This window comes from Antrostomus carolinensis, unplaced genomic scaffold (genome assembly GCF_000700745.2).
Source record: "Antrostomus carolinensis isolate BGI_N321 unplaced genomic scaffold, ASM70074v2 scaffold19104, whole genome shotgun sequence".
Lineage (NCBI taxonomy): Eukaryota > Metazoa > Chordata > Aves > Caprimulgiformes > Caprimulgidae > Antrostomus > Antrostomus carolinensis.
In genome coordinates this window covers 1,527-24,937 of record NW_010308882.1, presented here as the reverse complement: position 1 = coordinate 24,937, position 23,411 = coordinate 1,527, and the positions used below count along the sequence as shown (strand labels likewise).

Genomic DNA, 23,411 nt, shown 5'->3' with positions numbered 1-23,411 from the left:
CTTTGTTGGAAATCACTTCTCATCTCAAGCAGTAATCAAGAAGCATGTGTTTTTTTGCAGGACTGTGTTTGGACTTGTCTGCTAGAACTGTAGCAGAAATCAAAGTTGGTTCCTTCAGAGACTGCAGGAGAGAGGTGCTTCATAGTGACTTATTCTGAATTGCCCCTTGGCAAATTCTTGTGATGCTGGAATGGGCAGACCTGGAATGCGAGGACCGCGCTGGTCTAAGTTTCTGTAGCTTTCGCTTTTTTAAGAAGTGAAATGGGAGTTTAGGTGCAGGGAAGAGAATGTCAGGAATGCTGACAGTCTGTAGCTCTGTGTCCTTTTCCTGGATGAGGGGAGGCAAACAACTCAGCTTTGCTCTGCTTATTAAAAACCTGTTTCTGTTGTTCTGTTTCTGTAGCTGTACGCAAGGATACAGGGGATGCAAACCCTGCCTTCCCAGAACAGGGCAAGAGAGGGCTTCTGTGCACGTGGAATGTATGACTGTGGCTGCAGCGTGCTGTGCACAGAGCTTTCTCAGAACAATAAAAACTGTTGTCTAGATGTGACTGATGGTTTCTTTTAGAAAAGTAATATTTTTTTTCCCCCCTGCATTTTTCAATGTAGTTTCACTTTTGGTTTTGGTTTCTACTTCTCTTGGAGTAAATAATAAAGCCTCCTGTGCTTGCTGCCCAACAGGGCAGTTCTTGGATCCTAATGATAGTTTCTGTGTCCAAATCACTCTCAGGAATCCAGTTTCTGATTTGAGGTCCTCAGGCAAAGATCGAGCAAGGCAGTGCCTTTGAAACTTTTTCTTAATCTTGTTAATGGTTTGACTCTGGTGCCACTAACTGCTGTTTCATCTCAAAATACTTCTTGGGGATCTTATTAGGTGAAAATCTCATCACAGAAAACTTGGCAGGGGTGTAATAGGTCCCACACAGAAGGGACGGGTGGGAAAAGCTGCTACTGGAGTCTTGTGCAAGTCTGGAAATACATGGAGTACTTAATGAAGGAACTGCACTGTAAGGCTGTATGGTGGTGTCTGCTTTTGGTACCTTACAGGGTACCCAGACTTCGTGCAATTTGGGATTATTTCTGCCTGTAACTCTTCTGTACTTTTTTTTTTGTCTTTTAAGTGATGTTTATATGCACGTCATGATTTGTTTGTACTTAGATGGTTGTTTACCCCATCATGACAAGATCTAAATCTCTTCCTGATTTCATGTAGAATTAACCATAATGAAAGTGAATGAAAATCCATCTGACTAAAGAGGCTTTAAGCGAATCATCTGCTCCGTGAAGTGTAAGCAGGGCTAAGCACAGACTGAATCTGCGAAAGCGTGCTCCTGCTTTGTATACCATTCTTGCTGGTCAAACGGCCATAAATTGAAAGCAGATTTCTGTTGCGTAACCAGCCAGCTCAAGTGCCAAACTGAGAATGAAAGTGTTGGAACTTATCCCCCAGATTCAACCAGTCAGAGGTACCACCTCTTATTTATCTTCAGTTGATAGGCTGCTCTTTGCCAGAGGATGTGTAAGGCTGAGAGAGGGGAGGATGAGTTAATGCCTTGAAGGGAACACACATATGTACTCGGAGTTGGTTTCTTCTGCTTTTCATCACTTTTTCAGTTTGAGCTGGAGCTCATGCATCAAAACTGACTGAATAGTATGTAGCTTGCTTTCTTCCTACCTGGACTTGCACAATGCCTGGCTGTAATCTACGTATCAGGGATGCTGTTGAGCAGACTTGTCTGCTTACTAGCTCATGGTTTGTTTGGTTTTTTTTAATTTACTGAAGTGGCATAACTTTAATAAATGGTAATAATTTTATCTGCCTGGCAGTCTCATGTGTATAATTCATGTCTACTCCTGTAGAGGTTGACTGTAAGGTGTTTCTAATGGTACTGTCTCTTCTCTTGCAGGCTGGAAGAGACAAGTATGAGCCCACTGCTACATCAGAACATGGCACAAAGAAGAAAAAGGGGAAGAAGGAGAGGGATATGGATGAGCTTAAAAAGGAAGTTGCGATGGTAAGAGTGTAGGGCATGGAAAGAACTGCTTTAAGAATGTTCACTACCCCCAAAGCCCTGTGCCTCATGTGACTAGAAGAGAAAAGAACTGGTGTGCTGTCAGCATGGTGTGACTGAAGGCACTGATCTCTCTTCTCATCCCCTCTGTCTCCAAGCCAGACATGCTGCAAGTGTTTCAGCATCAAGATGACAGTGCAGTAGGCCCTGAAAACATCACTTCTTAAAAGGCACTTGATGCAGAACCCAAGTCTCTGCTTGCCTGTGTTAGCCAGTGTAGCTACATTTCCTCACCCAGGCAAGCGCTGTCTGGATAACAGCATTGCAGGCTTTATTGTGCTGTCATGTGAGTGAGACTGCTGTTTTCATTCCAGCTGAGGAGTTGAGTCTGTACAGCTCCTTTTACTGCTGGCCTCTCTTCAGACTGACCTCAGTATAATTCCTTCTAATTATGTTTGAGGCTGCGGGGAGTGTCTTACATCCCCATCTGTGAATGTTGGATGATCTTGTACATCTGCCTATGAGCATCATCCAGCTTAGATCTGCTCTCCTTGAAGATGATGCAGGTTTTGTTTCTGTACTGTGGATTTGAGTGTGGGCTTTCATGTTTTTGGCCCCTCTGTGAGGGAGACAGGATACTAAAGCTTACTTCAAGATAAGATTTTGTTTTCAGTAGCAAGGGTAACTTAAAGCATCTGCTCCCTCCAGTACAACCTTTTACATGAGGCACCGCTCTGCACCAACATGATCCAATTGAAAAATAGCCTGGCTGTGAAAAGGAGCCTCCTTTGGGGAAGAAACACTGCTTAAGCTGACAGCATTACTTAAAAATGTGTGAAATTACAGGGTTAATCTTCTGCACATTCCTACCTTCCTTCCCAACTCTTCCTTTCGCCTCCTTCCTCACCCTTCCTCAAAAAAACCCAACAAAACCAAACAAACAAAACCAACAAAAAACCCAAAACAAAACCCACTGAGGCTTTGAGGCTTCACGGAATCTGCTGAGGGTTTGAAGACTGCAGCAAGATGTAGTCAGAGTTCGTTTAAAAAGCTGTCATGTTGTACCCACATAGTTGCAAGAATGCTGAAGATGAGACTGCTTTGAGTTGAGGAATGAGATGAGATTGTCTTCACAGAGAAGATGAGCTACAGTCTTGCTACCTCACCACATTGTTACAGATGGGAAACCTGGGCTGGGGAGTGGAATTGCTGAGCTCTTGCTGGTCAGCCTGCAGCAACTGTGATCTCTTCCCGCCTCAACCATTTCTTGTCTTTCAGGATGACCACAAGCTGAGCCTTGATGAACTTCATCGTAAATATGGAACAGACTTGAGTCGGGTAGGTAGACTTTGTTTTCCCTCCCTCCTTGCCCTGCTCTGAAAAGGAACAGTTGGCTCAGAGCATTTCACACAGGGAGATCTGGGTGGTCTGTTTTTTCTTTTTCTTTTTTTTTTTTTTTCTTTTTTTTTTTTTAATCTCTCCTCCTCCAATTAAGTTTCCCAGGCTTTGGGAGAACTATTGAGCTCACAAATACTTCTCTTCGTCCTCCCACTGTACAGCCTGGCTGCAATACTTTAGTGACTTTGCTTCTAACAAAGTCACTGTTATCTGCCTCTGAATTGTTCCAAGGTCAAGTTGATTCTTGGATTTATTTTTTTTCCAGAAGAGCTTGTAATAAAAGCAAATGTTTGTTATATTGCAGATGTAGTCTAGTGAGCTAACACATACCCAGAGACCTAATGATGGCTAGTAGCAGTTAAAATTTTACCCTTTTATACTAAGAGGTGTGCAAATGTCCTAGCTGACCTCAAAGTCCAGTGCAGAAGCACTGCAATGGTTTTGCACCTTTGCTCTTATTTGCTTTGCTTAATGCATTTTTTGCATGATTGCATAGAGCAACAAGTCTTCTCTTATTCTATAACAGCACAGAGACTTGCATATTTCTGTTAAAGACCTTGGCTTCTGAAAGCTGAACTTCCTGGAAGGCCAGTCCAAAGTGTCATCACGTTTATGGCCCCCAGCTTTCACTTGTTCCATCATTTGATATGATGGATTGCACTGGGCTGTTCCTCAGAGCTCAAAGTCTGCTGCTGTTGCCTTCTTGTCCTGCCCTTCAGTGTTTGTAGCCCCATGGCCTGCAGGCTCCTCAAGGAGCATCCAGTGTCCTGTAGCTCCTTTTTTGGCATTCAGCTTTCACATCCTGCACTTGTATTGCAGAGCCTGGGCAGCTGTGGAGATCTCCCTTACCTGTAAGCACCTCCTGATGGTAGGACATGAGCAAATTCAGAGCTACCTTCCCTAGTCAGTCTTGCCACAATGCCTATGAACGTAACCTTTCTTCTAGGGTTTGACTCCTGCACGTGCAGCTGAGATTTTGGCTCGTGACGGCCCCAATGCCCTCACACCCCCACCCACCACTCCTGAATGGGTAAAGTTCTGCCGGCAGCTCTTCGGAGGATTCTCGCTCCTGTTGTGGATTGGTGCTATTCTATGTTTTCTGGCTTACGGCATACAAAGTGTGATGGGGGAGGAACCCAACAATGATAATGTGAGTAAAAATGTCTGGTTTACCTCAAAGGGAGGCTGAGCAGCCTGTTTGGCTCAAAGCAGATTAACTTCCTCTAAGCAATCAGTCCAGAAGCTTTTCCCATAAGCACTGGAAATTCAGTGTGTGAGCTTAACATGTCTTGGAGTGCTTCCACATAATGAAATGAACAGCTGACTTCCCTCGTGTTGTGTTAACAACACTAGCTCGTGGATGGCCTTTGTGTACAAAATGTACAGGGACTGCAAGTACCTCCTTGCTTTGTAATGTGGCATTTAAATACCAAGCAATTTATCTGGGCAAACTGGAAGCCTTTCAGGCACATTTTCCTCTGACTCACTTTTTCTGCTTCTTGTAGCTGTACCTGGGTATTGTGTTGGCAGCTGTGGTTATCATTACTGGTTGTTTCTCTTATTACCAAGAAGCAAAAAGTTCCAAGATCATGGAGTCTTTCAAGAACATGGTGCCTCAGGTATGGAATACCTCATTTCCTCAAGATCTGCCAAGGTGTAGCTTGCTCAACATTAGTAACAGTTTTAAACGTAGTCTTCAGTTGCAAAAGGCCTGACTGTTAGTGTGCATTATTAGCTCTTTCATTTTGAGAGGTCTGTGAGACTCCTTCTTTATGGTCCAACTGACTAGGCTAATAGGCCAGCACAGTTCCTGGCACCATGTAAGTTCCACCAGCTTATTAACATTCATAGGACACTTTCTTGATAGTCTGAGGAGTTCAGTAAATGGTGTGATAAGCTCTAAAACTCAGATTCCTTCACAGTCTGTCATACCTAACAATCTTACCATCACCTTGGCAACAAGGAACTTTAATATCAAGAAAACAAAAATAGCTATTTTTCTTAAATAACATGCATATTGGAGATAAACATCTTGGTATAAATAGAAACCTTGTAGAACCATAGCACAACTATTTTAAATTACTTGGATCTTTTGAGCTGTTTCTTGTGAGTTGCTTTTGACATTTGTTTTTTTTACTGTCTTTCAGCAAGCTCTTGTAGTCAGAAATGGTGAGAAGATCAGCATAAATGCTGAAGGTGTTGTAGTTGGAGATCTAGTGGAGGTGAAAGGAGGTGACAGAATTCCAGCAGACCTTCGGATCATATCTGCACATGGTTGCAAGGTACAGCAGTAACAGGCTGTCTGAAAACTTCATTATAAAGGATGATGAATTAGTCTGGTTTCAAAGAATGTCTTCTATGCTGTGAATGGGTGGTGGAGTGGAAGAGAAGGGTGGGGGGAGTGCCTAGTGTTTTATCTGCTTCTATTGCTGAAGGCATCTGCCTGCTTGTATATGACAAAGTACTCTCTTCCATGTAGGTGGATAACTCCTCACTTACTGGTGAATCAGAGCCTCAGACCAGGTCTCCAGACTTCTCCAATGAGAACCCACTGGAGACCAGGAACATTGCCTTCTTTTCCACCAACTGTGTGGAAGGTTTGTGACTCTCCTACTTCCCTAAACAATTAACAGTGCTAGGGACTGAACTGCACAGGTCAGCAACGCAAGCAGCCTGTGAGTTTAGCCTGTTAGTTGGTAGCCCACTCCTACCATGCAAGAACAGGCTGGAAGTTCCCAGGAAAGGTTTTCCTTATCAGTGGGCAAAGATGACTCCACAGCACTATTGTTTTTTTTGTTGTTTTGGGTTTTTTTTGTTTTCTGCTTGTAGAGGAGCAGCTGTGTGGTGTGTCTTGGAGCATGACTGCCTTATTGCAGAAGTGTTACAGTGCAGATAATATAATGTGAACCAAGATGGTTAGGCAGGGCTCTCAGAAATACTACAGCTGCTGCAGAAAGCAGGAATTTCAGACATGTCTCACAGAACTTCCTGTTGCAGCTCTGAGTATGGTGGTCTGTACTCTCTCTGCTGAAGCCTGGAGGATCTTTTCTATACCCCCAAGGTGTGACTGTTCAGTGATGGTGTAGAACTCTGCCTGACTCCCATTGTGTCCCCTCCTGATAGATTCTCACCAGCAGACTGTCCCCTGTTCTTTCCCACCCCTCAAAAAAACCCAACCCAGCAAAACTGAAGGATATTCTTGATCTTTCTCAGGAGCCTTAGGGAGAGAAAATGGGCCTCCCCTTAGAGGAGGGAAGAGGACACTGTCTACTTCTTGATTTCCTTTAATCCCTGCAATTGGCACTTAACTGCCTGGGGTGGAAGGGAGAGGGTGTACAGCTTGAGTAGTCACAGGAGGATCCTATGCAGCACTTATCTCCATTTATTCTCATGCTGCTAGAGAGTGAAGAAAGCTGTGGTGGGAGATCCTAGCCATTGGAATGTCTACCTTCATTATCTGGAGCAAAGCTTGCTAAACTCTAGGACAGGCTGAACAAACTCAGTTTGGTGTGTTATGGGAAGAGTCTTTTGTTTTCTAAAAGCTGTCTTTCTCCTAGGCACTGCCCGAGGCATTGTCATTAGCACTGGGGATCGCACTGTGATGGGCCGGATTGCCAGTCTGGCTTCTGGACTGGAAGGGGGGAAAACTCCAATTGCTGTAGAGATTGAGCACTTTATCCACCTCATCACTGGAGTGGCTGTGTTCCTGGGTGTCTCCTTCTTTATCCTTTCACTCATCCTTGAGTACACGTGGCTGGAGGCTGTAATCTTTCTCATTGGAATCATTGTTGCCAATGTCCCAGAGGGGCTGCTTGCAACTGTCACGGTGAGTGAAGTTGGGGAAAAAGATTGAATGAGTTACATAGAGGGTTCTCAAAGAAGTGGAGTGCTTTGTCCTCAGTGTGCATCCACAGAACTAAATACTAAAATAGTGGAAGATACTTTGTGGTGAGTGTGTAAGTTTAGGCTTTATAAATTCAATGTACTCAGACTAGTTGCCCAAATCAACATCAAGTTCTGCAGCTATTTTTCTAGTGAAGATGGGTCCCTAAGCTAGACCTGCACAGAGGCTTGGCATCGTAGAACTACAGTGAGCAAGACTAGGAGTTCTGGACTTATCTTGCCTTTTTCTGTGGTAGGAAGGGGCCTTCATGTTACAACTGTTGAGGGTTTCTACACCCAGATGCACACCAGCCCCTCCAACCCTGAAAGGCTGGCAGAGGATCCAGCAAACTTCACTCTAGTCCCACTTTTGATCTGGGACCTGGCAGAGTATTTTGTAAGTTTGGTTTCCCAAAGAGATGGTGTGAGTATCTAGGTGTGCTTAGCTGTGTAAAGGGTGGTGGACACAGCTAGAGGCTTCCATGCAGCCTTAGGAAGCAGAGCAGCAACTGAGCCAGGGAATCAACAGCTGGGAGCTGGAACAAGATAAGAGCCTCTGGTGAAAAAAGGTAGCTGGGGCTGCTCAATTCCTACTCCAGTGATAAGTCACAGCCCTATCACCAGAACTATTTTGGGCCTTCTTGTATGTGGCCTGCCTCCACCTATTTTGAGATTTCTTATGATTAGGGAACTGCAACTTTTAATGAACATGTTAGTCCAGGGCATGTTATTTCCTTCCTAATGCACTGAGAAGCAGGAGACTGAAGCCATGCATGTCCTTTTCTGGAGGTTTTGTGATGAGGAAAATGTCATTTAAACCTAGCAGCTGATCCTAAATGTTGCTGTTTATTTTGCACTGTCAGGTTGAGCATGGAGTTAGGGAATCACTGCAGGGCATGGAAACTGGCTGTCCTTCCATGCCCACAGGGTATTAATACACAAGCACATCTAACCTGTCATCTTCCTTCTTTCCAGGTATGTCTGACACTAACAGCCAAGCGTATGGCTCGTAAGAACTGCTTGGTGAAGAACCTGGAAGCTGTGGAAACCCTGGGCTCCACATCCACTATCTGTTCTGACAAAACAGGCACTCTGACACAGAATCGCATGACGGTTGCACACATGTGGTTTGACAATCAGATTCATGAGGCTGATACTACAGAGAACCAGAGTGGTAAGACAGTCTCTGCACTTGAGGCATTTCATTTAAAAATAGCTTTTTCTGTGGCTTCCTGTACACCTGTATTTCTAAGAACCTGTGTTTCCAGCTCTCCAGTCCAAGTGAAGTTCACAGTGAAGGACTTCTAACATATGATATACAATGAGCATTAAAAGACTTGAGGTGACACACAGAAAGCTTTGCACTGTACCGCAGTTCTGTTTAATCCTTAAACTCCATGTAGACCACTTTTGCTTAGAATTACTCCATTGAAATTTGAGGCCCTTGATTGTCCAGCCCCTTATGTTTGTCCTGTATGTAGAAGTATTTGCCGTTCTGTACTTCAAAGTACCTGACAATTTTTGCCAAAATGTATCTGATAAAATTGCCCCATCTTAAGTTTGCTGCAAGTGTGGACAGCAGAGGTGTTGGCCCTGATAATAAATTACTTGAGACTGGACATAGATTGAAATTTCCCACGTTGAACTAGGTGGCTGCCCTTGAACAGGGGTTTTCCCAGAACATCCTGGTTGTGTTTGCAGAGCAGTAGCAATGAATGATGTGACTGTAAGATTTCATCAGGAAGTCTCTTCTAGATATTGATAAGAATCTGAAATCTCAGTGTGCTGTACAGTTGAGAGAGGTACTTACCTCTCCAGAACTGTTTAGTATAATCAAATTCAGGAGTTTGTAGCTATCGCCTATCTTGTGAAATGTTGTGCTTGCAACACGTTATTAGCGTAAACTTTTTCAGTGGTGCTGTTACACCCTGTCCCCAGCCACTCCAAAACCACTGTCTGAACCACTTAAATAAAGCTGCTTTGCTGTTCTTGGTCTTTAACACTAGTGCAAAGTAACAAGCTATAAATAAAGTGTTACTTGGAAGCACTCGGTTTTGGCCTGGCAGCGGTTGGCTTGACTCTAGTGGAAATAACCGTAGAAGGTTTCCCTTGATGGAAAGTACATTAGCTTATCAGTTAACTGTCTCTTCAGTTCATCTCCCTTGAAGCCAATGTAAAAGGAGAATCTGTATCTTTATTTAAGCATGGTTCCTTTGGGAGCTATTTAATCCAGTTCCTGGGTGATGGATAAAGTGAGACAACTTGGAGGTGGAACCCGACATCCCTTACTCAAGCCCATTTGAAAGAATGCTATCTGTGCAGAATTCCTTGGCTTTGTCAGCACGGCCTCTGCTGCTGCTGGATACAGCTGTTACTGTTACCCTCAGGTCTTAAAATAATCAGCTGCTTATCAAGTACCTGGGAAGGGAGGAGGATTGGAAGAGAGATAGTGTACTAACAGGCTCTAACTGTTTTCTGTTTCTGAAGTAAAGGCTTCTTGCACTTAGGCCTGTGGGATTTGGGGTTTGTGATTTCTTTTGGGGGGCACTTTTTGAGATTCTTCCTCTGCTTTCAGGTGCTTCCTTTGACAAGAGCTCAGCTACTTGGAGTGCTTTGTCCAGAGTTGCAGGTCTCTGCAACCGTGCTGTGTTTCAGGCCAACCAGGAAAATGTACCAATTCTTAAGGTGAGTTCCTAAAAGAAACATGTGCCCTGTTCCCCACCACCACCCTCCCTTCATGGTAGTGAGATTGTGTCCTGTGGGTCACAAGAACCTGCAGAGTAGAGGTATCTGCCACTTTTAATCTTTTCTGCAGTCTAGCACTCTTAAAGATGATGTGCTATGGGCTGAGGAGATGGGACTGGAAAGACATTTCCCACAGCAGACTCCCTGCCATCCACTAGCAACTAGTCTGTTTGGGAGGTCAGGATACTTCAGACAGGACTAGGAAAGACCAGAAAGCTTCCCTAGGCATTTCTCAATGTCTGGCTGTTCCAAGAATCACTATCTCTGGCATTTGTACACTTAAAAACTACAAACACCTGGTTCTGGGAGCTGGGAGAAGATGACACCAGAGCTGGGGGAGCAGCAATCGTGGGAGACTGTTTTTCTTTAGCCAGTGTGTTCTCACTGTCAAGTCTTGGCTTTTTAAGCTTTTGCTGGTTCAGTGCTGGTGCAAATACCAGCATAATATCAATTCAGATTCCTGGTTTTGAACTGTGACCCAGCCAGGGCTGAAATTAACTGTACAGTGCTTATAATCTGTCAAATGTTAGTCATGTTGCTTAGTAGACTTCTTCCCAAGGGTGTTCTGATGCTGTGGTAATAGAAATGATGGAACAAACTATTTTTCCCTAGTGCTTCTCTGACTGGAACTTCAGGTCATGTTTTTTAGACCTAAGATAAAGAGCTGGATTTCTTCCCATCTAAGGAAGACTTGGGAGAGGGGAGTTTTGAAGAGTTTTTATACAAAAAAAAGCATTACAAAAATGGGGGGGGGAAAGAAATCCTCTCATGAACAAAGAGACCAGAAGGACAAGAAATATCTGGTTTAAATTGCAGCAAAGGAAACTCAAGCAGGATCTCCGGGGCTGAGAATCCCTATTGACAGTATCTGCCAGTGCTAACCTTACAGGGGAGGGAGCATGGGCAGATTAAATCTCTGCCAGAGGCTTGATAAGATGATCTTCTATTGAGATGGGAGAGCACATGCAGGTGTTTCTGTGTGCATGTCATCAGTCTTCATCTCATGTTTGCTGTTCTTTACGGCAGGCAATTTAGAGCAGTTCTTCTCAAAGTTCCCTACCAGTACTCTCTCTGACTGCGCCTGGTTATCTGACTTTCTCTGCCCTTTAAAAGGGCTTCTTGACTTTGGCACCAGAAGACTGCTGCTCTCTCAGGCTGGGAGGCCCAGCGTTCTGAAATGCAGTATTTTTCAGTACAAGATAATAGAATTTACTCTAAAATTATTCTTTGCTGTCATGTCATGTTATGTAGAAGCTGGGACTGGGCTGAGATGGATACACCTTTTTCTTTTTTCTTTATTTTTCTTTTTTTTTAAATAATGTGATCTTCTGTAATGAGTCCACTGGAATGTCTACTTTAATAGTTGTCTCTTTCTTCAGAGAGCAGTGGCAGGAGATGCCTCTGAGTCTGCACTTCTGAAATGTATTGAACTGTGCTGTGGTTCTGTCAAGGAGATGAGAGAAAGGTATCCCAAAGTGGTGGAAATACCATTTAACTCTACCAACAAGTATCAGGTAAGCATGTGCCCTCTTGAGGGAGAGCCACTGTGTGAAGCAGTTAAGTAAATTTGCACACAGTGTGCCTCAGAACTTATTTTGGTGCTAAAATCTTGTGTAGCCATTGCTTGCTTGTAGACTGCTCAAAACTATAAATTTAAGTTAACAGATCCTACTTAGTTACGCTATGTAAAAGCTTCTGGAGCTGCCTTGACACTAAGGTGCCAGCTGCTGAGAAGTGATGAAACGTGCTTCCTGCCTGTGTAGCAGCAGTGCACAGAGAATGGAAGAACTCGAGTCTGGGAATAGAAATTAACTGCTGGGAAATGACCTTAAGTGGAATTTGGATACAAAAAAAGGCCATTGCAACATCTGTGGTTGTATGTTAATGTTAAAGAATATGTAGTAATTCCTTAGTTTGTGAATTTCTTTAAAGTGTGAGTAAATGAAAACTAGAGCATAATATAACTGTCCTGAGCTACTGTAGTCACAAAACACTGAGTGGTGGTGATTACTTGTGACCCTCACAGTACGAGTCTATAAATCAGTATCATTTCTTCCACCCTAGCTCTCTATCCACAAAAATGCAAATCCATCAGAATCCCGTTACTTGCTGGTGATGAAGGGAGCTCCAGAGAGGATCTTGGATCGCTGCAGCAGCATTCTTATTCATGGCAAAGAGCAACCACTGGATGAGGAAATGAAAGATGCTTTTCAGAATGCCTATCTTGAATTGGGAGGCCTTGGGGAGAGAGTGTTAGGTAAGGAAAAGCAGCCTTAATAAACTGGAAAAGATTTGTGCCTTGTGCTCCTGTGCAGAGTCCCCACAGATTAAGTGGAGGGTTGTACTCTGTTCCTGCAGTGTAACCATAGTGTTGAGTCAAGGTCACTTCAGCAATTCATGTAGGAACAGTCCTGCCTTTAGCCTTTAATCTAAAGGGCAGCCTGCAGGGACTCATCTTGCCCATCAGCTGGGTCACCTAGATCAAAACGAAGCAAAGCATTTGGGACCTTCAGTCTCCATGGGACCACGTGGTATTAGATTTGTTCCACTGCATGTGAACCAAGCTGTGTCTAGCCACCTAGCAGCTGGTGTTAATTATCAGAATTAGTGTGACTCCTGCCTCAAGAGCCCTGGCTAAACCTCTGACACTGCCTGGTTATTCTTGTGTAGCTGTTTGCAGAAGCAATAAGCGTTTGGTCTTTCTACCCTCTGTTATGTAGGAACAGAGTAAACATGGGTTTGATGTGTTACAGGATTCTGTCACTTGGCTCTGCCTGACGATCAGTTCCCTGAAGGCTTCCAGTTTGATACAGATGAAGTGAACTTCCCTGTAGACAAACTCTGCTTCGTAGGACTGATGTCTATGATTGACCCTCCTCGTGCTGCTGTGCCAGATGCTGTTGGCAAATGCAGAAGTGCTGGGATCAAGGTAGTTTATTCCTGGCTTGAAAATCACCTTGCTCTATACCTGTGGTTATAAGGGACTTCTTTTACTCTCTGTGGTGCTGTAATGTGAGTGAGTGAAGAGAACTATTGATCAGGATTTAACTAGTACTACTTCAGGCTTCATTTCCGAGTTAATGAATGATTGTATGTTAATAGACTGAAAAATCAGTTAGACTCCAGGCTGGCAGGGTGCTGGCAGGTGCTGAGGACATGGTATTCCAAAGCATGGGATTTGGCTCAGGTGTGTTCTGCATGTCCCACAGTACAGACTGAGATGATAGTGAAGCACAGACTGGAAATGAAACTGGATCTTTGGACTCAAGATTATCAATTTTCTTCTTCCATCCCCCTCAATCCCTTGCATACCGGTAACAAGTTACTGCTTGTACCTCAGGCTTGCTCTGTGCCAGGGCTTGCTAGTACAACAAAGGCCATGTGGCCTTTTCACATCATCATAGAATGGTAGGGGTTGGAAGGAACCTCTGGAGATCATCCAGTCCAACCCCCCTGCCAAAGCAGGTACATCTAGAGCAGGTTGCACAGGGCTGCATCCAGGCGGGTTTTGAATGTCTCCAGAGATGGAGACTCTGCAGTCTCTCTGGGCAGCCTGCTCCAGTGCTCTGGCACCCTCACAGTAAAGAAGTTTTTCCTCATCAAGTCTCAAGGGACCCTGCCTTTTGGTTAGTGTTGCTCTGCAGTACAGGCAAGGCTTCACAGCAGTCTGTTTGCATTTCAGGTTATCATGGTTACTGGAGACCATCCGATCACAGCCAAAGCCATTGCCAAGGGTGTCGGCATCATCTCGGAGGGCAATGAAACCGTAGAAGATATTGCTGCTCGACTCAACATTCCTGTCAGCCAGGTCAACCCTAGGTACTGACTGGTGGGGAAAGGCAGAGCCATTCAAAGAATTAATCGTTTGCCTCTCTCCTTGCCTTGGATAATCAATCCCTAGACATGAAAAGCTTGGCATCTGCTTAGCTCAGCATGTTGTGGCTCCTCAGTGTGTATCATGAGTTATGTGAAGAATGCACAAAGCTGTCTTTGATGTGCATGTCTCTTGTACGTGGGCAGTAGTTAGGAGAAAACTCATGCAGTTCCTTCTGTCCTTTCTCTGCCCCACAGCTGGCTGTCCTGATGGTCTGTCCCCACACTGAGGGAAAGATCAACAGCTGGCTGGAGTCTTTTGGGGGTTAACTTTTTCCCCCTGAGCTGAGTATTTGCCCTGCCTGGTTCTTGTCACTGCACAAGCACCATGTACTGGCCCAGTGTAGCAGGCAGGAAAAGTCTCTGAAGTGGCACAGGGGAGGGAGGTGGCTGTTTGGGGACTGTTTTGAGCAATGCTGCTGCAGGGCCTGAAACTGCATACTCCTGTGATTCCAGATCTTTGAATAGAGGCTAAGTTTAGTTTTGCCCCCAAACATATACTTAGTCAAGCTTATTTAGTAAGATAACTTACAGGTTCATGGGAAAATTCTGGTAAAAGAAAATGCCTAGTTTGTTGGTCACAATCCAGACTGAATGGGCTACTGAAAGTAAAGTCTGTTCAACTGTTTTATACTCTTTAGAGAAAAGAGCTGAAACACCACCTGTAAGCTTGATTTCTCGAAGCCCAGTTCCATCTCTTTTGCCTTCAAACTCTCTCCTGGGTCTGATTGCAGGTGGGCAAAGGGAGCAGGACTTGGCTGGGTAGAGGAATTGGTACTAGTCAGTAGCTATAAGCAGAATAAATGTGAAAATGGACTTCCTTCCTCTTAGGGGTTAAGGTTTACCTTCATAGCCTAGCGTAGTGCTGAGGCATCCTCAGAAATCGTGCTTTGGCGTAAGCGGCCTGTTTGCAGAATGGCTGGGCTGTCTGCACTGCTTAGCTTGACGCAGCCTGTGTTTGGGCTGGAGGGTAGCCATGTCGCTTATGAACTGTGAATAGAGACACCCTGTGGAATGAAATTGCTTGGGGAAGATGAGTATTGTGGCTGAATTAGTTTCTTTCTTTTTGGGGGGGGTGGGGTGGGTGTTGATTGTTAAGGGTAACTTCACAAGCTAGCAATGCAGGCTGGGGATCAGCTATGTGACTGAGCAGGTCAGGAGCTTGCTGTAAGGGTGGGAAGGAATTCCCCTGTCTAAACTGGGTGATGTCATGAGCTGCATGGATAGTCTTCTAGACCTATAAGGGATGGTATGCTGGGTTAGAGAGGTGGTATTTTGCTGTAGCATGCAGGGTACCAAACCAGTCTAAATATAACATTGCATGCTTTTGTTGCTGAAGAGTGTGAAATAGTCTGAACGGGCATAGTGTGGGCTCTTTCTGTGAAGAGCCACGTGTAGATCATCAGTCTCTTGCAAAAAGGATTGCCTGCAGAAGGCTTCAGCATCTCTTGGTGATGTTGGAAGCTCACTGCATGAGCCAGGGGCTCCTTTCTTGCAGAGAGGTCAAGAGGTGTGGAAACAACTAGTCTTTGCCTTGATGCATTTCAAAAAGCCATAGAAAGAATTGGTCTGCTCATGGGGCTTTTTGTCTGTTGCTTGGTGCTGTCTTGTCTTTTTCTTTGTGTTCCCCACCTACCTTTTAAACTTGGAGCATCAAACTTCTGTGCAGAGGCTGCCTGGAGTAGTATTTAGTCACAGCAGGAGCTGGTCTTGAACTAGAGCACTGAAGAGCCATAGTTTTATGGGGCAAATACAGCTAATGAGAAACTTGATTTAACTTGTGAAGTAAAACATGATGTTGTCTCTTGATTGCAGGGATGCCAAAGCTTGTGTTGTTCATGGCTCAGATTTGAAGGATATGACTAGTGAGCAACTGGATGACATCCTGATTCACCATACAGAAATTGTCTTTGCCAGGACATCTCCTCAGCAGAAGCTTATAATTGTGGAAGGCTGTCAGCGACAGGTAAAGAGAAGGGAGTCCAAGGATTTCATATTGGAGAAATCCCCAGACATATATACAAACTGCCAACTAGTGCTGCCTTCTGAAGTGGCAGAGCCACTCGCTGCCCTCAGGTGAAGGGCCAGACTAGATCTCTGTCTGTCAGACCCCTCTACAATACATAAATATGAGTCTTGCAGGAGAACTTCTTCAGTTTGTACTGAGGCTTTCTTCTGATCCTAGGATGTTTAACACACTTGATTCCTAAATACTCTGGAGGTCCTTGGGAGGAGAGGATTCAACATGGGTTTGTTTTGGTTTTGTTTTTTGTTATGGTCCAACATCTCCTTTGGAGAGAGCAGCATAGTTCTCTAATAAACCTGATCAGAATGAGAAAAGGGGTGAGTGGAGGACAGGGAAGGAGAAACTGAGGTCTCTTTACAGCCAAGTTAAATAGTTTTTATGCTTCATCTCCTGAACGATAGGAGAAAAGCTTTTCTACTCAAAACATCTTATATGATCATTTTGGTCTTTCTGCCCTTCTCTTTGTGACCAGGGTGCCATTGTAGCAGTCACAGGTGACGGTGTGAATGATTCCCCAGCCCTGAAGAAGGCTGACATTGGTGTTGCTATGGGTATTGCTGGCTCAGACGTCTCCAAGCAGGCAGCTGACATGATTCTACTGGATGATAACTTTGCCTCCATTGTCACTGGGGTTGAAGAAGGTGAGTTTATAACTTGCATGCAGTGGTGGTGAAGTGGCATGCTTCAGCAGTGTTGCTTACTGATTCCCTCTGAAACAGAGGTGTGTGGAGGGCTCTGCTTTATTTGAGCTTGTCTTGTGGCAAGTGTTCTCAGGGAAGGTAGTACTTTCCTCCTCCCTTTAAAGTCTTCTCCCTCTCCATGGGGACCAGCATGACCCTTTGGGATGGGTAACAGTAGGAAGCAGCTGAGTAACAAAAGCTACTTTGTCCTTTTGCCTAACACTGACCCTACAGTCATCTTTGCCAGCTGAGTCTGACACATTTTACTCCCTGATGGAGGAATAGCTCTCAAACAGGAGCAGAACAGAGGGTACCTCCAGGGGTTCTTGATGATCTTCAGAAACCAGGGCTTAGTATCCTGCTGCTGTATGTAGTGAACTCCAGTTGCTGTGACCAAAAATATTACTGTATAGGTGGTGCTGCACCTGGAGCACAGTCTCACCCCTACGTGCAAGAGAACTCTTCGATTTGCTGCACTGGCATTTTGCCTCTCAGTGTTACCACTGAAGCTGTCTATAAGCTACTTGGCTGCCTTCTGCTGATAAGTGAGAGTTAAGTTTTTCTCTCTTTTGTGCCCCAGGGCGTCTGATCTTTGATAACCTGAAGAAGTCTATTGCTTACACCTTGACCAGTAACATTCCTGAAATCACACCGTTCCTGATCTTCATCATTGCGAACATACCCCTTCCCCTGGGAACAGTCACCATCCTCTGCATTGACTTGGGCACTGACATGGTGAATGTCTTTCTTTTGTCTCAAGAAGAAATGTGGGTGTACTTAGGTAGCCTAAAGAAAGGACAGGTGGAAGGAAAATGCTTAAATACAGCTTTCTCTAGTGTTCTGATTTTAAAATAAGTGACCATTTGATACTCCTGTAATCCATGGTCCCTGTCTTGTGGCTCTCCGAGTACGAGCATCCTTCAGTTCCATGTAAGGACAAACTGGGGATGAGAGGGTAAGGTCCTTCCCAAATACTACAGTTAGGGCTTTTGGGCAGTGCTGTTTCTCAGGCTGAAAACATGGGGCAGGGAAAGCTATGTACAGTGGAAAACTGAAATAGTTCTAACTGCAGTCCTTCCACCTCCAAAGGTCCCTGCTATCTCCCTGGCATACGAGCAAGCAGAGAGTGACATCATGAAGAGGCAGCCCAGAAATCCCAAAACAGACAAGCTGGTAAATGAGCGGCTGATCAGCATGGCCTATGGGCAGATTGGTAAGCTGGGCTGTTTTCTCTGGCACTGGTTTGAACTCGGTGGTAGTGGGGCTTATATACCATCCTCAGTCAGTGACTGTTCTGCTTATCCTGGTTGTGTAAACCAGAACCTCAGGCTGTTAAGAACTTCCCAGGATTCTACCCCCACGGCACATAGCGGTGGCTTGTGCAGCTTGATCCATTGAATCGCTTTCACAGTAATTTTGTTTAATTGCATAGCGCTGTAAAGGAACTGGCTGGCAACCAGCTCTCCTCTGGTTCAGACTTGCTCAGCAAGAACATAGATCCCATTGTTAGTTTAATTAGAAGTAAAAGATTCTCTCCAGCGTATCCCTAAACACACAGTATTAGGAGCCTTGATTAAAGGCAGCTACAGAGATGTGCCCAGTCCACTGGACGGGAGCTCATGCTTAATTGCAGCAGACCTTGGGAACCTTCTTGACTGTATTTTGCAAGGGTTGGGGGTGGGCAAGGCTTAATGAGAATACAAAGGGAGTTTTATCTTGTGTCCTTGAGTACTATGCCATCGCAGCACAGGGCAGAATAGAAGTAACTCTGTACAAAGTTGGGAGCAGAAGCCGCTCAGCAAAAGGGTTGCAGCTGAGTTTGATATTAGTGTGAACTACTCCTGTAGCTGCTGCCTGGGAGACTGAGCCCCACAAGGAATCATTCTTTAGGTGGTTGGGGTCTCCTGCAAACTGCTGTAATTGCACTGCACAGCAGCTTCATCAGTTTTATCATCATTTCTTATCTGTTTAGGTATGATCCAAGCCCTTGGAGGTTTCTTCACCTATTTTGTAATCATGGCAGAGAATGGGTTCTTGCCTTCTGGCTTGCTAGGGCTCAGAGTTCAGTGGGATGACCGATGGGTTAATGATGTGGAAGACAGCTATGGGCAGCAATGGGTAAGTTTTAAGGGCACAGCTTAGAGGCTGCCAGCCACAATATTAGTTGCCTCCTGAACTTTGTGTGAGCACCAGAGAGTAAAAGCAGCACGTCTGAACAAATGCTCTCTGCCTTGTCTGCTTCTAGACTTACGAACAGAGGAAAATAGTGGAGTTCACTTGCCATACAGCCTTCTTTGTCAGCATTGTGGTTGTGCAGTGGGCAGACTTGATCATTTGTAAGACCCGAAGAAACTCTGTCTTCCAGCAGGGAATGAAGTAAGTCAGGGTGGGTGTGGAGGATTTAGAATTGGACTCCCTATATATTCCAGCACATGACATTCTAGCTTTTCATCCCAACAGTGTCTGGGCATCTTGGCATAAGTCTTGAACAGTCTGATGCCTTGGATAAGAGGGACTGGGTGCTCTCTCTTGTAGTACCTGCTATGGTTGTCAGGCTGAGACAAAGTGAAATGCTGACTTCTGCTGGTGTGATCTGTGGGAGCTGGCCCATCTCAAAGGACAGTGACACACTCTGGCACACAGCCTTGTGCAGCAGCAGGGCAGCTGATGTATCGAGAGATCTGGTGACGTGAACCCCAGCATCATTCTGAATTTGTGATGAAAGCAGTTGCTGGTTGACTTAGTTGTGAACTGGAATACCTCTCCCTAAAGACATAAAAGACCCTTGTGGCAACTGTGCCATCGGCTTGGATGGCCTGATAGTCCCCACCTGATGGACTTCTGGACTAGACCATTCACTACTATGTGGCAACTCAGTGTTTTTTTAGGATGTCATCTGTGAAAGCACTTTGTCCCTGACTGCTCTCCTGTTTTTTGCTAGGAACAAGATCTTAATATTTGGTCTCTTTGAGGAGACTGCTCTGGCTGCCTTCCTCTCCTACTGCCCTGGGATGGATGTTGCTCTAAGGATGTACCCCCTCAAGTAAGTTGTGTCATGCTTTTTGTGCAGCAGTCTGTACCGCAGAACAATAGTGCTTGGGCGGAGAGATCAATAGAAGTAGTTGTGAGCTTGTGGAGCATGAAACGTAGACTTAACCCAGAAGAACTCAGGCCAGAGGGTGTGAGTGATCCTTTGCTGTATTGTCACACACCAGAGGTTTTCTTTACTGCTTATAGAATGTTTATGGGGAGCCTGCAGTTCAGTGCCCCACTAAAAGTTAGCAGCACAACTTCAGTTGTACCAGTGTGCTGTGGCACAGCTGCTTCTGTACTTGCATAGGGTATTTTTATGGGTAAGGGACTGCACCTCCAAAGAAAGCCAATGGAATTGCTCTAAACCACAGGCCAGGTGATTCTTCTTTATTAAAGAACTGGTGGTGATATCTTGTGCCTTTTTCTACCTTCCACAGAAATAGCACAAGTAGTAAAGTCTTTTGAAAGATGCTACTTAGGTGCAGTTGGCCAGTTGGTGCATAGTAACTTTCCTAACAGCTGAGAGGGTGCCAACATCTTAAGCATTGCTCAACAGCCTTGCAACATTTCATGGCAGGGTTCAGTCTCAAACTTCGAACAGCCCTCCGGCTTAAGTGCCATAAAATTTTCATGGCAAAAAAAATCCTGGTACAACTTGTGTTCCATTCAGAAGTGTTGTCTGGAGTTTGGTGCTGAACTGTGAGCATTTTCTAACAAGAAAGCTGGCCTCTGCCCAATGCCTGCAGCTGCTGGATGTTAGCACGTGTAAATCATAAGGGAAAGCAACGCTGTTCAAGCAAGGAAGGCTGTGGGCACAAAGGTTATATGTACTTAGAGGAAATGTTGCTAGATTAATAGATGGGGAGGTGCTGGTACAGAGAGGAACAAAGGTGCTATGACACATCCTGCATTGCAATTAATATCCAAAATGGATTAACCTATTGCAGCAGAAATACTTGGTGGTAATTCTTGGCTTGGAGATTCTCAGCTGAACCACAGCCTTGTGAGAGCTGGTGCACTGGCAAGCTGGGACATGCCAGCCTTCCTGCACTCTTCTGTGCCTTCAAGTCAGAGCTCTGCTATGCAAAGAGCATCTCTGCTGCATGTGTTCTCACTGTCTCCTCTCCCAAACAGGCCGACCTGGTGGTTCTGTGCTTTCCCATACTCCCTCCTCATATTCCTGTATGATGAAGTCAGAAAGCTCATTATCAGACGCAACCCTGGTGGTAAGAATATATTGCTGATCTGTGTGTTTCCTTCCCCACCTCTCCATGCTGCTGAGCTCTGTAGAAGCTCTGACAATGTTGAGGGACCCCCAGTGCTGAGCAGTATGCAGGAGTGTGTTTTGCTATATTTTCCTTTCTCAGTGTTGATAGTGCAGTTAGTTCAAATTAAGGACTTTCTCTGTCCCTCTTCCTGCATTCTCCTGCAGTATATGAAAGTACCATTGCACTGAAATAGATGGGAGAGACTGATTAATGCTTGGGTAGATCCAGAAAGCTGGAACTGGGCCTGAAAGCTGCAGCACAGCAACAGTTTGGCAAGATTTTTCCATTGTGATGGTCACTTACCAGTTCAGGTGCTACAGTGCAAGTTTTCTCATGAACCTCATACTTGGTTTGCCTTAAGGCTAACTCTGTTTTCTCTCTCCTTTTCCTTTAGGTTGGGTGGAAAAAGAGACCTACTACTAAAAAGCGCCTGTAAAACATTCCACGCACAGCCCATGCCACCTCTCCACCATCTCCCCTGTGTGTGTACTTCATCTTTGCAAGCGCAGAACTGTGCCTGGGCAGGAGTGAGCTTGAAACTAAAGGAAACATGAAGAAACATGGACTGGAGGAGAAAGCAAGGGGAAGGTTGGGGTGGGGGGAGTGTCTGAGCATCAGTCCATGGGGATGAGAGTTTGAGTAGTTTTATGTGCCTTTTTGTTTTTGTAAAGGAAAATGAAGATTTTATATGTGGATTTTTACCAATAAAGATGGATTATAAGAGAATGCCTCCACATGGCCTTAGGTGGATGTCTTTCTCAAGACAAACTGGTTCAGGGCAACCTCCCCTCCCTGCTTAGGGTGTGGTGGTGACAGCATGGATTAGCCCCTGGCTTCCCATTTTTGTAGCAGGGAAGCAGAGCTGCTTCACCCAGAAACAACAGCATATGCAGTTTTTACTGTTGTAACCCACTTGAGCTCAGTGCCTACAGTGACAAACTGTTTGCAAGCGCTTGCATTTCAAAACCTAAAGCTCAGGAAGCTTGCTGGCCTCTAACTATGCATCTTGGCTACTTTTGCAAATGTAGCATTGGGTGGAGAGAAGAGCTGGTGGCTTGATGTCTGCTCTGGTCTCTTTTAAGATGTTGTGAATGAGAACAGGCTTCCACGGAATGGCACTTGGATCCATGCAGCCTTGTTCTCAAAATTCTGACACTGATTTTCCTGCTTGCTTTGCCAAGCAAGGGGTAGTGTTTCTTAGTGCCCTCTGTGCATGCAGACACTTGTTCCAGTGTGGCACTTGCCCCATCCTGATACTGGCTTGTGCCTGCTGTGGAAAAAGGGCAGAAACTGATCATGGATGCAGGATCTTCCACTTCTGAGGAAAGCATCACTGTTGTCTGGGCTCCAAGTTGGCTCTGTGGGCTGAAGTGATCCATGCTGCTTCCCTCTGAATATCTAGCCATTTTCCATATGTTTTGATTTACTGCTTAATGCTTGTATGATTCGCTTGTGAGAACTTGGTGGGAGAACTGGCCTTTTGTATGTGGGCAGTCACCACGAAGTCCTAACTTCATGCTCATAGTCCTGTTGTGCTAAAGCCACCTGGAGATGCTTCAGGCCCTTGGCCCTATTCCCGAACTGCTGGTCTGTACCCCTTTTAGATATGTGTCTACCTCTGCAAAGGATCGCTAAACCACAGCACTGAAAGGATCTGCAGCTAAAACTCCATGTTGTCATCCCTCCTTCCTCATTAATTCTTTTTTAAGGTGTTATTTTAAAGCCAGGTCACTTCTCTCATGTACTGAACAATCGCAAAGAGCGCTAGGGAGGGGAAAAAATGGCAACTGTTTTAACTTGTCTTGGGCACTCTAATGTGGAATTCTCAGTTGGAGATTATTTAAAAAAAAAAAAAATAAAAGTCTTCCAAGTGTTGGAGTCTGCCCATGCTGACAGCTGAATTGATGCAACTGGGCTGGAGGTGATCCTAGCTGGGAAGGGGAGATGAGAAGTTGCACTAAGGGAGGGAGGAAGGAAGAAGGTGGGATGAACTTTACGGGATCTGATGATGACGGAGCAATGATGCGGAAAAGATACTTGCTTGAACTTTTTGATTAGTGCCTGAGACTTCCTCAGAGTCCCACTGCAATGAGGTTGCAAAATCGGTGTTGCTTTGTCTGATGCAGGCAGGGGGAGGAACCTGTTTTTCTTCTTCATGGCATTTCAGCTTTGAACAGCATTGGCCATGAGCCTCTTGCTAGAATATAGATGTAGGTGAGGAAGGGCCCCTGAAGGTCCAGCTGCCCACTCAACGTGCAGCCACTTTCAAAACATGGTCAGGTTGCTGATGGTCTTGTTGAGCTGAGAGGATGGGGGTCCCATACCTCTGAGCCCCTGCGCCAGAGCTGAACCCACACCCTGTGAGCTCATGTGGTTCCTCGCTAGGCTGTCTGTAGTACTGTACTGTCTGTTGTACTGTAGTGGAACTGAGGCTCCTTTGCAGCCCGGTCCAAGCCACGTCTTGCAGGCATGCTTCTTGGCTATGTTTGCTGCT

The 23,411-nt window shown here is 45.1% G+C and overlaps 1 protein-coding gene across 1 annotated transcript; it reads left to right on the top strand.

Annotated features, from left to right (window-relative positions):
- Positions 1–1,901: 1,901 nt before the first annotated feature.
- On the top strand, positions 1,902–21,651 carry LOC104523381 (sodium/potassium-transporting ATPase subunit alpha-1). Its single transcript, XM_010165932.2, has 22 exons — positions 1,902–2,015; positions 3,291–3,350; positions 4,357–4,560; positions 4,916–5,029; positions 5,558–5,692; positions 5,890–6,007; positions 6,968–7,236; positions 8,268–8,466; positions 9,868–9,977; positions 11,417–11,551; positions 12,102–12,294; positions 12,791–12,966; positions 13,720–13,856; positions 15,726–15,876; positions 16,409–16,577; positions 17,197–17,351; positions 17,706–17,829; positions 18,589–18,734; positions 18,862–18,992; positions 19,558–19,659; positions 20,784–20,875; positions 21,312–21,651. The coding sequence occupies exons 1-22, from the start codon at positions 1,986–1,988 to the stop codon at positions 21,338–21,340; spliced, it is 2,979 nt and encodes a 992-aa protein (XP_010164234.1). The 5' UTR covers positions 1,902–1,985; the 3' UTR covers positions 21,341–21,651.
- Positions 21,652–23,411: the final 1,760 nt, after the last annotated feature.

Excerpts from the sequence above, each read along its gene's own strand:
- LOC104523381 (XM_010165932.2), top strand. The coding sequence starts at position 1,986 with ATGGATGAGCTTAAAAAGGAAGTTGCGATG. Across the intron at positions 4,561-4,915 it reads AGGAACCCAACAATGATAAT|CTGTACCTGGGTATTGTGTT; the intron begins GTGAGTAAAAAT and ends TGCTTCTTGTAG. Across the intron at positions 12,295-12,790 it reads CCTTGGGGAGAGAGTGTTAG|GATTCTGTCACTTGGCTCTG; the intron begins GTAAGGAAAAGC and ends GATGTGTTACAG.